The sequence below is a fragment of the Macadamia integrifolia genome, chromosome 13 (genome assembly GCF_013358625.1).
Source record: "Macadamia integrifolia cultivar HAES 741 chromosome 13, SCU_Mint_v3, whole genome shotgun sequence".
Taxonomy (NCBI): domain Eukaryota; kingdom Viridiplantae; phylum Streptophyta; class Magnoliopsida; order Proteales; family Proteaceae; genus Macadamia; species Macadamia integrifolia.
In genome coordinates, this window is record NC_056569.1 from 13,757,196 (window position 1) to 13,770,445 (window position 13,250).

The window sequence follows — 13,250 nt, forward strand, 5'->3', positions numbered from 1 at the left end:
AGCCGCGAACTCCCTCCCGCGATACGCCCATAGGGCTGTTGGAGAAGGCCCACCGTGAGTACTCAGAAAAATAAAGACAATGCCATCCACCGGCTCTCAACAGAAATGTAAATGACTGAAATAAAAGTGCTGACTCCAGCAATTTAAAAGCAGTACGATTGGCCCTCTTGAATATACCACCGGGGTTGCCGACTGTCCTACATGACTCGCCGGGCGTAATGCCTAACCGCCACAGTGTCCGACAACCGCGACCCCTGCTTCCCCCCAAATGGCAACCCAACACCTTAACCCCTGTTGGGAAGGGTCGTAGCACGGGATGGTGAGAATCCTAATACCGCATGCTCCTATATGACAGTACGACTGCATAGTGCCTCCGTGTCCCATACCACGGACCACCAATGCACTCGTTTCTAAGCCGACCACGGCATCTAGTCTATCAATGCATTATGCACCATGATGTCCACATTCAACATATAACAATCTCAATCAACTTGCATTTGAAAGTAAACATGGCACATATGCACATCAATGTGTGGAATGACTAATCTATATAGCATATTCATGATGACATGTCTAGATTAGATATAGTTATATGAATGCCAAACAAATGCCTTGAAACAAGGCCAAACGTCCTCTCCCCCACTTACCTGTAGCGTACAAGGATTCCCGTTCGGTACGGGTGAGATCCGGAGCGAATCGGGTAAGATTTGGTGAACCTAACATAACGGAGCGGGGTTAGTACTTCACCATTTTAGAATCGAAATTAACGAAATCCGATGTCAAAATCGTGTTTAGAACATCAAAAGAAGGTCACACGTCCAATTTGGGTTCGATCGGACCTAAGGATCACCTTCGGGGCCAAACAGGTGGGTAAGACAGGTGGGTTGTCTACCCACCGGTTATACCCACCGGTTATGACCGGCGGGTAGGTACCCTCCGGTTATACCCGCCGGTTTGTACCCGCCGATTTGGCCAGGGACCCTTTTGCCAAGACTGGCGGGTAGGTACCCGCCGGTTGTACCCGCCGATTTGTACCCGCCGGTTAGGCCCGAAGGCCTCCTGCCTTCTCAGGTGGGTACTCTCAGGCGGGTAGGTACCCGCCAGTTGTTCCCATCGATTTTGGCGGGAACGACTCTGTTTCTTCCCCAATTTCTCCATTCTTTGGGGAATCAAATGGGGCTTTCCCCCACCCATTCTTCACACCTTTAAAGTCCTATAGGATGGTTCTAACCTAGGTCTAGATTAGATTCAAGTGAGGGAAACCATCTTACCTTCTTTGCCCAAAAATGACTTCAAACCCTTCAAAAACACTTCCAACTCACAATGCTTCTTCTACCTTGTCAATATCTCTTCAAATCCTTCAAGATCAACACATAAATCATCTATTAAACCTTAGATTCGTCATTTCAAAGGGTATTTACAAGATCTCAAGAAACCATACTCGAATCAAGGGTTTAAAGCTTGGGTATGGTGAATGTTTATAAAACCCAGCTTTTCTTACCTCCAACTGTAGATCTAGAGTTGAAGTTTACTCTCCCGGCACCGGAATGGCAAGATCGAGCTTCGGCGCCACTGAAATCCTTTCTTTCTTCCTTTTCCTTTCTTCTTCCCTTTCTTTTCTCTCTCCTCTTTACTTTTCTCACCAAACGTACGAGGGTAATAAATGGAAAGAAAAGAAATCATAAAGCTTTATATACTATTCCTACTTAAGTGAATAGTGTTGGATGGGTCACTCAGGTGGGTGGGTGTACCCACCTGTTTTACCCACCTGAGAGCTAAGACTTGGGATTTTAACCGGGTTCGGACCTCGGCGCGAACCCCACCCCAGGCATACGATGTAGCATACGTATATACCTTAAAATACGGATATAATACCTGTTCTATCCGTACATAGCCTTATGGTAGGTGCACGTACACGGTTTGGGCACTCCCGTCTCTTCTGGCACTGGCTCGGACTTGTCGGGCCAGCCGGTGTTTAAGGTCACCCGTGCCATCATAGCCCATAAGGAACCCGCTCTAACATCCTCTGGCTCGGTTCCTGCATGGTTAAACCGATTCAACCGCGAAATCAGACCGGGTTTAAGAAGCGGGGCATTACACATGACCCATCGGATTTAGTATTACGATGAAGAAGAAAACGATAAAGGACTCCGAGCTAATTTAGACCTCTTGACTGAAGTCAGAGACGCCTCGCAAGAAAGGATTGCTGCCTACCAGCAAAAGGTTACGAGGCATTATAATTCTAAAGTCCGAAGAAACAACTTCAGAATGGGTGACCTCGTCCTCATAAGGGCGGAGATATCAGATCCGAAGCATCAAGGAAAGTTAGTTCTAAATTGGGAAGGACCTTGCAGAGTCACCAGGATAATAAGATCAGGGTCCTATCACCTGGAGACTACGGGGGGAGAAAGGGTACCCTGATCATGGAACTCGAAGAACCTGAGAAAATTTTATCAATAGTCGTAGCATGCACATTTGCTTAGTTTTTGTTTTTGCTTCTTAAAATAGTCTCAGTTTGTAGTTTTATACCCCCGGGCACTTCCGAGGATTTTTATTACGAAAAAAATATAAGCTGGTTTACGACAATTGATTTTGGACAAGTCTCTAAGAAATATTCCTCAGTTGGGGGGCTCAGGCTAAGGCCGGGGGACCCAACTAAAGGTCCATGCCTCGATTGTGGGCTCAGGCCAAAGCCGAGGGAATACGATCGAAAGCCATTACCTCGAAGGTCATTACCTCGGTTGGGAGTTCGGCCTAAGGCCGAAAAGGCGAACGGCACCCCCTAATCTCCTTACATAAGGAAAGCTCCCTCAGCTGGAGCTGAAGGGAAACACTAACACTTGGTGAAATCCTACTTGTACAAGGCCTCCCTCTAAGGCTCCTACCCTCGAACCGTCTTACTAAGACAGGCCGAGGCACATATTACACTTGGGAAAAAGTACTGGTATAAGGGCTCTCGGCCTTCGTGCACCAACCGACGGGCTAAAGATCCCTTAGTGGACTTCAAAAAGAAAAAAAAGAAAGACACAAGGTGAGGAGTAAAGGGAACCGAAGAAACTGAAACATTCATTCCATGAAAAAGCCCGGAGGCTGAGATTACAAAAAAAGAGCCCGAAGGCTGAAAAAAACAAAAAAAGGCGACTTCATGGGGCGGCTTCAGGGGGCATCCATCAGGTTCACAGCCTCATCCTTGGCATGGTGGGGGGTCTCCCGATCGGAGCCATCATGACCAGGATTCGGAGGCACCTCGCATTGCAGCTGAACCTCACCTTCCTTGTTATGGCCTTCATCGTCAACATCGGCCACCTCGATGGCTGTCGGGGCTGCCTTAACACCCTCCTCTTCGAAAATGAGCACGCTGTCCTCAAAGGAGACCTCAGGGTAATGCTCGAGGACCCAGTCTCGGACCTCGGTAGCACCCATTGTGAACTTAGGGGCTATGGCACGCCTAACCTCCTCTAGAAAAGTCCTTAGAGGCCCTATACTTCTCGTCCCCTCAGACCTCGGCCTCCTGAATCCTCGCCACCATCTGCGCCTTCAGCTCCGCAAGCTTCCGATCGTATTCCTGGAAAGTACGAAGAAGGTCCGCTTCCAGGTGCTCCACCTTCTCAAGGAGGACCGAACGCTCATTCTCGAGGGTAGAATTCTCACGTTCGGAAGCCTCGAGGTCTCGAGCAAAGGCTTCGACCCGGATCACCAGCTGACCCACTTGGGTTTGGGCTTGTGTAAGACACCGATGGTCAGAATTTCATAATGATAATAAATTAAGGTTTTGACGACCAAAGCTTACCCCTGCCATGAAGATGCAGGCGCTAGTTATCATGGCGGTCGTCCCTTGGCGTTGTGCTTCAGTGGCATCTCGAGGGAGACTACCCTTCTGTACCAGCTCATGAGCTACACACCCGACGGATAGAGTGTCGTCCTCCTTGATCGACCACCGAGGGACGAAGCCAACCTTGGCTCGGATATTCATGACCCTCAGGCTTTTGAAGTCAGCCACCGGAGAAGCATCTCGGGCAAACAAGTTATGGCCCAAAACAACGAGGGCCTGGACCGCTTCGATGTTGGGTCCTTCGATCCTGACCCTTTTCTTTGAAGAGGGAGCTTCGGAGGAGGGGGCCCCTTTCTTCTTCTCCTTCCTCTTATGCTTCTGTTGCTGTTGCGCATCCCACGCCCTGACCTCCCTTATTTGGGCCTGCCTCTCTGCAGCTGCAACCCTAGCCTTGGCCCTGGAGATTTGCACTGCATGAAGACATGAAGGAAGTTAATACGAGGTACGAAGACCCAAGGCAAATTAACTTGGGCTGGCCTAAGACTCACTCGGGCTAAGGCCGAATCTGAATAAAACGACGTCAGACTTAAGGCTGTCGGACTCAACTAGAGGGCAAGTGTCTTGATGTCTCGCCATCACCATCGACTCTCGTCTGTCCCAAAAAGGGTAGGGGCGGAGTTCACCATCCTCAAATCGGGGATATCCCAGACAGTGCTGAAGGGCACCCCCTCGGACGACCTCACGAAGAAGAATTTCTCCTTCCACCTGTGGATTGATGTTGGGTAATCGTTCAGCAATCGAAGGTCTTTCCGAGGGTTGAAGTAGTACCAGCCCAAAAGCCCCTTACTGGCCTGGAGGAGGAAGCAATTGACAAAGATGGGGAGGGAGGCCTTTGGTGCCTAGAGAAGAGGACGACGAAGCTGAGCATCTGTCGCCATTCGTTCGGCGTCAGCTGGGTCGGATAAATCCTTTAATGCCGAAACACTCGGGCAAAGAAAGGGTCGAAGGGAAGCCGAAGGCTGGCCTTGAAGGCCTCCTTGTATAAGCACATCTCTTCGGAGTTCCAATAGCTGGCTCAGTCGGTCAGTTTTGGTAGTCGGAGCTCGAAAGCATCCGAAATACTGAAGGAGGCCCTTAGTTCCCCCAACTCTAGCTCGTCCATGGTGGAAACGATGTGGAGAGCTTCCACCTCAAGGGGGTCCTAGGTCTGGGCTCGGGATTCAAGCACCCTCTCTCTGAACCCCTCACTGTTTGAGCCACCCTCGAACCCAGACGGTGAGGCCATGGAAGATGAGTCACGAGATGAGGGCGAATCGGGGGAAGAGCCCGAGGACATCCCTGGGATCCCCCCGGGGCTTCGACCCCTCCGGTTAGACATTACCCTCTCGGAGGACGAGGGGTTGTACCTAGATGAACTGGACATTGTACTTACTTTTGATCCAGACAAGATGCTAAAGAAAAAGGAAATTGAGACCAAGGGGAAGCTCTCCAAGAGAAACACCTAAACCGAAGGAAGGCTCTCCGAGAAAAAAAAAAACAAAAATGAGCCACTAATGGACCCCCACACTTTATAAATGGAAGAAAACGATACGACTGCCCAAGCATTAATGGCGCCGTCACGTCATTAATCACCGACCTCAAGGTTTGAGCCAGAGCAGACCTGACCGAAGGTCCTTACCTCGAGGCTTGGGCCCAAGCCTAGCGGACTTGACCGAAGGTCCTTACCTCGGTTGGGAGCTCAGGAAAAGGCTGAGCGGACCTGACCGAAGGTCCTTACCTTGGTTGGGAGCTCAGGCGAAGGCCGAGCGGACCTGACCGAAGGTCTTTACCTTGGTTGGGTGCTCAGGTAAAGGCCGAGTGGACTTGACCGAAGGTCCTTACCTCGGTTGGGGGCTCAGGAAAATGCCGAGTTGACCTTACCGAAGGTCCTTACCTCAGTTGGGGACTCAGGCCCAAGCCGAGCGGACCTGACTGAAGGTCCTTACCTCGGTTGGGTGCTCAGGCCCAGGCCGAGCGGACCTGACCAAAAGTCCTCACCTCTGTTGTATGCTTAGGCAAAGGCCGAGCAAACCTAACTGAATGTCCTTATTTCGGTTGGGGACTTAGGTCCAAGCCGAGCAGACCTGACCGAAGGTCCTTACCTAGATTGGGAGCTCAGGCCTAGGCCGAGCGGGCCTGACCGAAGGTATTGGTCGTGGGTGGCACAAAAGTCGAGGCCGAAGGGACACATGAATGGGAAAGAAAATGACGAAAGACATGATTACTCCCACAGGAAGAGCCTCCTAGTGGAAGTAAGGGGGTTGCTGATACAGCCAAATTAATTACCCAATAAGGTAAGGACACGTGGTATCCAAGGGAAGGACACGTGCTGCCCACCTGGTAGAGGCTGCAAGGATTCTAACCACGTAAACCCCGTGAAGAGAAGATACCCAAAGGAGGAATATTCCCTACGAAAGGGATAGGACGTATCCAAGTAGGACTCAAAAAGGGAAAGAGGCGGACCCGAGGGGGACTCCCAAAAAGATACCCTAAACCCTAAGCACTATAAGAGAGAGCCCGAAAGGAGGGGAGAGGTAAGTGAATAGACCCACACCATTACTCCTGTGAAAAACTGTTCTGCCGATCTCTAACTTGGGTGTCGGAGGACTAATCCCGGAAATACTTTCAGGCCTCTGCCTTCTGTGCTTGTGCAGGATCAACTCATACAGATTTTCGGTAACAACAATCCCATTCAGAACGAAAGAAAATAAGTTACCCAAGTAAGAGACATTTGTCGGATTAGAAGTGGTATAAATATCCTCCAATTGATTTGCGAACACTCTAGCAATATATTAGGTTTGGAGATCCAACAGATCTTGAAGGTATTTAAACCAGCAATCCTTAAGGACAAGGTCGTTTCTGAACACATCTCGGTTTCATTTTTGAAGGAACTAACACAATCAAACATTTTATGCACAATATTCTCAACCATAATATGAGCCTACGTATCAAAGACAAAATCAACACACTCTGGGTGAAAAACACAAGCTATTAAAGATTTTCTTGCAAGGTTGAGCTCTGTACAAGGTATTTAACATGATTGAGTTATGATCCGATCCAATACAAGGTAAACCAAAAATGGCCAAAGAAGGGTAACAATCTAACATTATAAAGAGCCATAACCACCATCAAGATATTCATTAATTAGATTTGAAAAATCTGCTTGTTAATCCGACCCCATGAAAAAATGACTATAAGAAGAAAGTGTTGGGTTGGATTTCGCCCTATATGGAGGAGGGCTCAAAGCTCACCTTCTAGGTGAAGCCCATTTTAAACTAAAAGCCTATAGGAAGGTCATTTTAGTCACAAAGTAGTCAAATGAGGGTTCCTTTATTTGGTCCCATTATAATAATGAGAGTGAAGTTAAAAGAAAGAGGATGGAGAGAGCTGCTAACGGAAAAAAGAAAAAAGAAGGTGAAATTTTTTTGAAATTTTTTCTTTTTTATGGGTTTTGAGACATTCCACAGTCATCTTCAAGAACTTAATTAGATGGTCTTTCGCAGTCCGATATTCTAAACCCTTTTCCATGTGACTTTAGATTTCGGCAACACCCATCCACCGTTGGTGGCAATCAAGAGCTTATGCCGATATGTACTGACCACAAATTGACCTAATGCGTTGATAATACAAAAAGAGTTAAAAAAAAAAACTTAAAGACTCATAGTAACCAGATTAATTTTATTCATAGTGCATCTAAGTATTGAACAAGACATATAATCCGGATTATGAACTTAAGAACCTTCATAATAAATTAGAACAACTTAGACAATGGGAAAGAAAACCCTTTTGACAATATTTTCTTTTTTCTAATATGTAAAATAGCAGAAATCAACGACAAACCTCTTATAGTAAAATCTAAAAGTGTTTTGAATAAAAACTCTGTAAAAAAAAACAAAAAAATCAAAAGATCAAAAAATCATAGATATGGGAAAAGCTTTACTTCTTTCCAATTCTAGTCGAATCCAAACCAACTGTGACTGGTTTGGTATTCATATGGCTGATCCGGGTTTTAAAAACGCTGTCTTTACTCAAATAATTTCAGCAATGTCAACAGCTAAAACTCAGAAATTAAAATGTAGTGTAGACTAGACTAGGGATGTCAATCGGTCAGGCCAGGCCAATCTCGGTCAGGCTTAACCCGGCCTGATGGTGTAAAATCTTTGCACCGTGAATGTCTGTTTACTTAAACGGACCTAGGTTTGGGGGGAATGATACGGTTTGTAATCGGGCCGGGCGGTGTCAGGCTTTGATCGTACTACCTTAAACGGGCTATGGACCTATTTAATTCTAAACGGACTCTAAACGTGTCTATCCTAAAATCCTTTTTTAAATGAATTAAACTATTGGCTTTAAAACTACTAGAATATAACATTCAAAATTCTGGAACTTAGGGAATCTTGTCTTTAACAATTGAATGTCCGATTTAGCAAGATCCAAGGGAATTATATATATATATATATATATATAATGTAATCTAAGTTGCAAGAATTACACTCTTTTTAACAATTGAATGTCCATTTAGAATGTGGATATTTTAGTCCTACATATTCTTTACTCATATTTTGTAGTATTAGTGGTAAAATAGGTATTTAGGCATTTTTTAAGGGGGTCAGGCTAGTCGGGCTAAATGAGTTGGTTCTAGCGGGCTTCTTAAGTGAGTCGGGTCGGTCGTGCAGTCGACGGGCTAGTGGCCTGCACTGTGAATGCCCATTTATTAAACGGGTCGGTTCATGTCGGGCCTTAAGCGAGTCGGACTCGGTTGGGCTTATCGGTGCGGGCTCAGGATTGACACCCCTAGTGTAGACCCTTGCTATATTCTTCCTATCTTTTAGATGTAGGGTTTCAGAAATTGATGAATCGGATCAAAAATTGGTTGATTCGCCTCGTAATTGATCTGGATCAATCTTAACTTTCTGTTCTATGGGAACAAAAAAACATAATAAAGCGATTGGTGTCAATTGTTTTTCAGTTTTTTTGCAACGAAAGGGGAAAAAAACGCTCAAAACACAAAATGATGGAATAACAAAACTTTATGTTATTTTTTTTAGTTTCGTTTCAAATACAAAAAAAAAATGAACAACTAAGATAATCATTCTTGAAATAGGTTCATCAAACACAATATTTTTTGTTTTAAAATGATATTTTGATGCAGAAACTGAAAATTCTATTTTTGTCATGGAACTTGGCTTTTGGAACTGAATGACTATCAAACATAGCTTAAGATTCCACTGAATTCATGGATTTTCAGATCAAATGACCGATTTTAAAGTTCTTGAGACCGATTCCAAGCCAATCTGAATCAAAATATGCAGAGACCGATTCCATCACTCATTCCCGTTTTTTTAAAACCCTGTCAGATGAGAAAGAGATTCAATCTAATAATAGAGAGAGAGAGAGAGAGAGAGAGAGAGAGAGAGAGAGAGAGAGAGAGAGAGAGAGAGGATGGTATTCTTGTGCTGGAATCGCCCGTCTCTAAAGGATCAGAAGGACTGCATTAACAAGTAATGAGAACTTAATATCTCCGTTTCCATCATCAAATCAATTTGGGATTTTTACTTTCGCTAAAACCCATCATTGCCAAATTTTGTTCACAAAAAATCTCAGGTCAGGTAGCTTCAACTACGACACCAAATACAGAGGCGCAACCGCTAAACCCCTTTCTTCTCTCCTACAAGACGGAGAGCTCGCAAAAGATGGCTTCTTCGTCAACCACTCTCGCGTTCTAGTTGGGTCTGGTCTCCCTACCTACGAGAAAGCTAAGACCGCTCTTCAGAGCTGGAGGTTCATCACATACATATAGATATGCTTTCTTTTTCGACACAGGCAAAGACACACATAGAGAGATTACTAATTCTTCGTTTTCCATGTGGGTATTTGCAGGCATTTCGCATTGAATTGGGCATTCGTTAATCCCAAGACTCCAATTCGAACTGAAACCAAGTTCTGCGTCTGTACCAAGCAATTTCTACCGTGGGTGTTGATGCCTCTCCAGGTGTCTTACGTTACCGAAGGTAGTGATCGGGAGAAGCTCAAGGCCTCTTTTGGATTCGGCAGTGGAACCCTTCAAGGTCACCTGCTGGTTAGTCTTTCTCTTCTCTCTACTCAGATTTCAGGCTTTGAGTCAGTTCAATTTCACACTAGGTAGAACAATCTTTTGGGCCTTTTTGGCGAATCTCTGCTGTATCATCAGGCACATGACCATGTCATCATCTAGTCTTGGTTAATTTTGAGCAAACTAACATCGCTATAGCATTTTAATTCTTTTGGAAATTATTCGAAAAATCAAATCTATTTGAAGAATAAGGACTACTAGTGAAACAAGGGGACAAGCTCCATACATGACTTCAATGGCTGGTGAAATCAAAGGAAAATTTACTAGGGGAGGATCTGGTTGAGGGCCTAAACGACCCACAAGAGCTCAAGTGCCTCTCGCTGACAATGTGTTAGTTTTCCTGGCCTTCAAGGAAACTTAAGTTCCAAATGGAGAGCTGGAGGCTTGGTGTTGAATTGTTTGACTTGGGCTGTGTCATTGCCGTCTTTACCAAGCTTACTCAATGGACTTGTAATCGGGCAATCCCGTGGGGGAGATTGCATCATAACCATACGAAACTCACAATATGGGTCAAAATTGCCACCACTTTCGGTCGAAATATTGCTTTTATATGGCACTGTTTTGTTCTGAAACTGACTGGAAACCGAAATTTCGGCTGAAATGCCAAATTTTTTGTTGAAACCTTGCATTCCTACTGAGTTAACCGAGTTTCATTTCAACCTTTGTCAAAACCTAAAGATTTTGCAAAGTCTTGATGGTTTTGACCGAGATTTCAAGCCATGGTCGAGTGAACCTCTTTTTAGGTCTTACCTACCACCTACTCGACTTTATTGAACCCATCAGCGATCTTTTTGCTATAGTTGATGGATAGCTTATCAGCAATGTCAAAGCTGATTAAGAGACCTGGAATATGGAAATTAAGGACATTGGCATGGATTCTTAGAGAACTTTGTTGAGACCATAGGCTTGGCCATTTAAGGAGTTGAACATACCATCATTTTGTTAAATCTCTTCCGTTCTTTGTTTTATTCCTTTTTCATTGTTTTTCTTCCTTTTAAAGGTGATCAGAGAATGGATTTCTATGGTGTCTTTAACTTTTGTTGCTTATGTTGTTTTGTTTATAGTTTTAGGATGTGTCTGTGTCATCATCATCTTTAGCACTTGTGGTCTGCTTCTGTTAGAATGTTTCAACTTTGATCTATTGAACTCTCTAATGTGTCATGAAATTTTGAAAGCAGGCTGGTGAAGAACGATTTTCAGTTGAGATGGATGCGAACGACCAAGTTTGGTATGAGATCCTTTCCCTCTCAAAGCCTGCCCATTTCCTGTCTTCTATTGGCTACCCATATGTACAATTCCAGCAAAAGTATTTTGCTCACCAGTCGGCCAATGCTTTTATAAAACATGTCACTGCTGAAACACCCCCATTGTAATTGTGTTATGGTTGACTTATTCTGTTAGACAAAAGTGTAGAATGGAAATTTCAGTTTGGAGAAACGCGGTTCACTAAGTGAGATCCAATTCCTGCAAATGAATCAACTAAGGTATAATGCAATTTTATATATATATATATATCTTCAAAAAATAAGAATTGGATATGTGCTCAAATGATTCATGAATATAACAGGAATTTACTCTGGTACTGGCTAGTCCACCCATCTGCCATCACTGTCCTTTGCCACATCCATTTGATAGTACAAAAAAAATACGTACCACCATGATTCTCCACCTGAAATTACTACGACCAGTGCAATAGGTACTTTTGGCAAAGCTAATGATCACAAGGTGTTAATAAGGGCTTCTTTTGGTGGTTGAGACCAGAGATCCAACATAGAAGAGGGCAGGTGACTGAACAGTTGGAGAAGAATAAGGATATTTATGAGCATGCAACTAAATGTAGTAAACTGCTCTTCGAGGCTTTCAGAGGGCAGGCGATTGAATGGTTGGATAAGAATTAGGATATTTATGAATGTACTAAAGTGTTCTTCAAGGCTTTCCAGATTGAAGATGGAAATTTCCTTGAGCATGCGTGTGTCATATTGCAGGTTTCTATCTTTTTGTTCTACAGCGTACTTTTTTCCCCCTTCATTTTGTTTTTCTTCTTCCTTTTAATGGAAATCAGAGAATGGATTTGCATGGGTTTGATCTTTCTTTTTGTTGTTCATTTTGTTTGCTTATGGATTTAGCACACGGAGCTTACTTTCTGTGAAACAGTAATACCTTGTCCATGCTAATCTCAGATGCCTTGAAATTGTTGAGAACAACAGCCTGGGGAAGAACCATTTTCGATAGAAGATGGAAATAGGCAGCTCTTGTCCAAAGTCATTTCTTTTTCACTGATCTTGTCAATATGTTTTGGAACATTCAGTATTAAACGACCCACGGTAATTAAATGAAGGAAATCTCTTGTATTGATGTTTTATTTGAGGAGAAAATGCACATATTTAACTGTTTCAAAAAATACTGCAACATCCACAAAGTTGTGTCGATGTTGGCTTCCATGATCAAGGTTCGGAATTTCGTTTCATTTCGTTTCGGTGTTTCGGTGGGTTTAGAAACTGAAATTTCATTTCGTTTCAGCAAAAGTTCAGCCGAAATGGTGTATTTTAGTATTATTATTTCAGTTGATTTTTTCGGTGGTCAAACGATCATATTTTGACCTGAAACTTGGTGTGTAACTTATATTAAGGTTAATAAACATGCTTAGAACATAAAATGCAAAAATATTAGAACATGACATTGTTTTAGAGTTGTACCTTTGTTTGGTAACAACCGTCGAATTGTTCTAAAAATTGTACCTGGTTTTGAAGAAAGAATTTTACCTTTCATGAGCATTAAATGTGTACATCTTGTAGGAGTCCAATGGAAGTCAAAATGTGTGATGATGTGGTTAATTAGAGGCTTGTTGGAGTGTTTTTCCTTCAAAATATGCGAATGGAACCAAAACCACCGAGACAGTCAAAATTTTGACCGAGAAATTTCGACTGAGATATGGCATTTATAACACATGGAATATACCGAGACTAGCGAAATACCAAAATTTCGACGAGATTTCGAACCATGCCCATGATAGAATTTCCTGTTGAGAGATTCATTCTGGGTTTATTGCTTATACATATATCATGATTGCTTAAATATTGATTTAAAGGTTACTAGATGTCATACATAACCATAATTCTGCTAGTGCATATCTCATTATGTGTTCATAAGTGATATTTTCCTTTGGAGTATCTAATTTAAGGACCCTTTTCTCTGCCTTTTGCTAATTTGGCCAATACCTTGTTCTTCTAACTTCATAGTCTGCTAAGAAAAGAAGAACCAGTCACATATCAAAAACAAAAGAAGTAGCTAGGTAGGTTGGGAGAAGAAAAGGGTGGGGGGGGGGGG

General features: G+C 43.7%; 1 protein-coding gene across 1 annotated transcript; it reads left to right on the forward strand.

Annotated features, from left to right (window-relative positions):
* The first annotated feature begins 9,039 nt into the window (after window positions 1-9,039).
* Window positions 9,040-11,394, forward strand: LOC122059346 (UPF0548 protein At2g17695). The gene is made up of 4 exons (XM_042622078.1): window positions 9,040-9,312; window positions 9,416-9,592; window positions 9,692-9,890; window positions 11,102-11,394. Exons 1-4 carry the CDS (start codon window positions 9,254-9,256, stop codon window positions 11,294-11,296), a joined length of 630 nt encoding a protein of 209 aa, XP_042478012.1. The 5' UTR covers window positions 9,040-9,253; the 3' UTR covers window positions 11,297-11,394.
* Window positions 11,395-13,250: the final 1,856 nt, after the last annotated feature.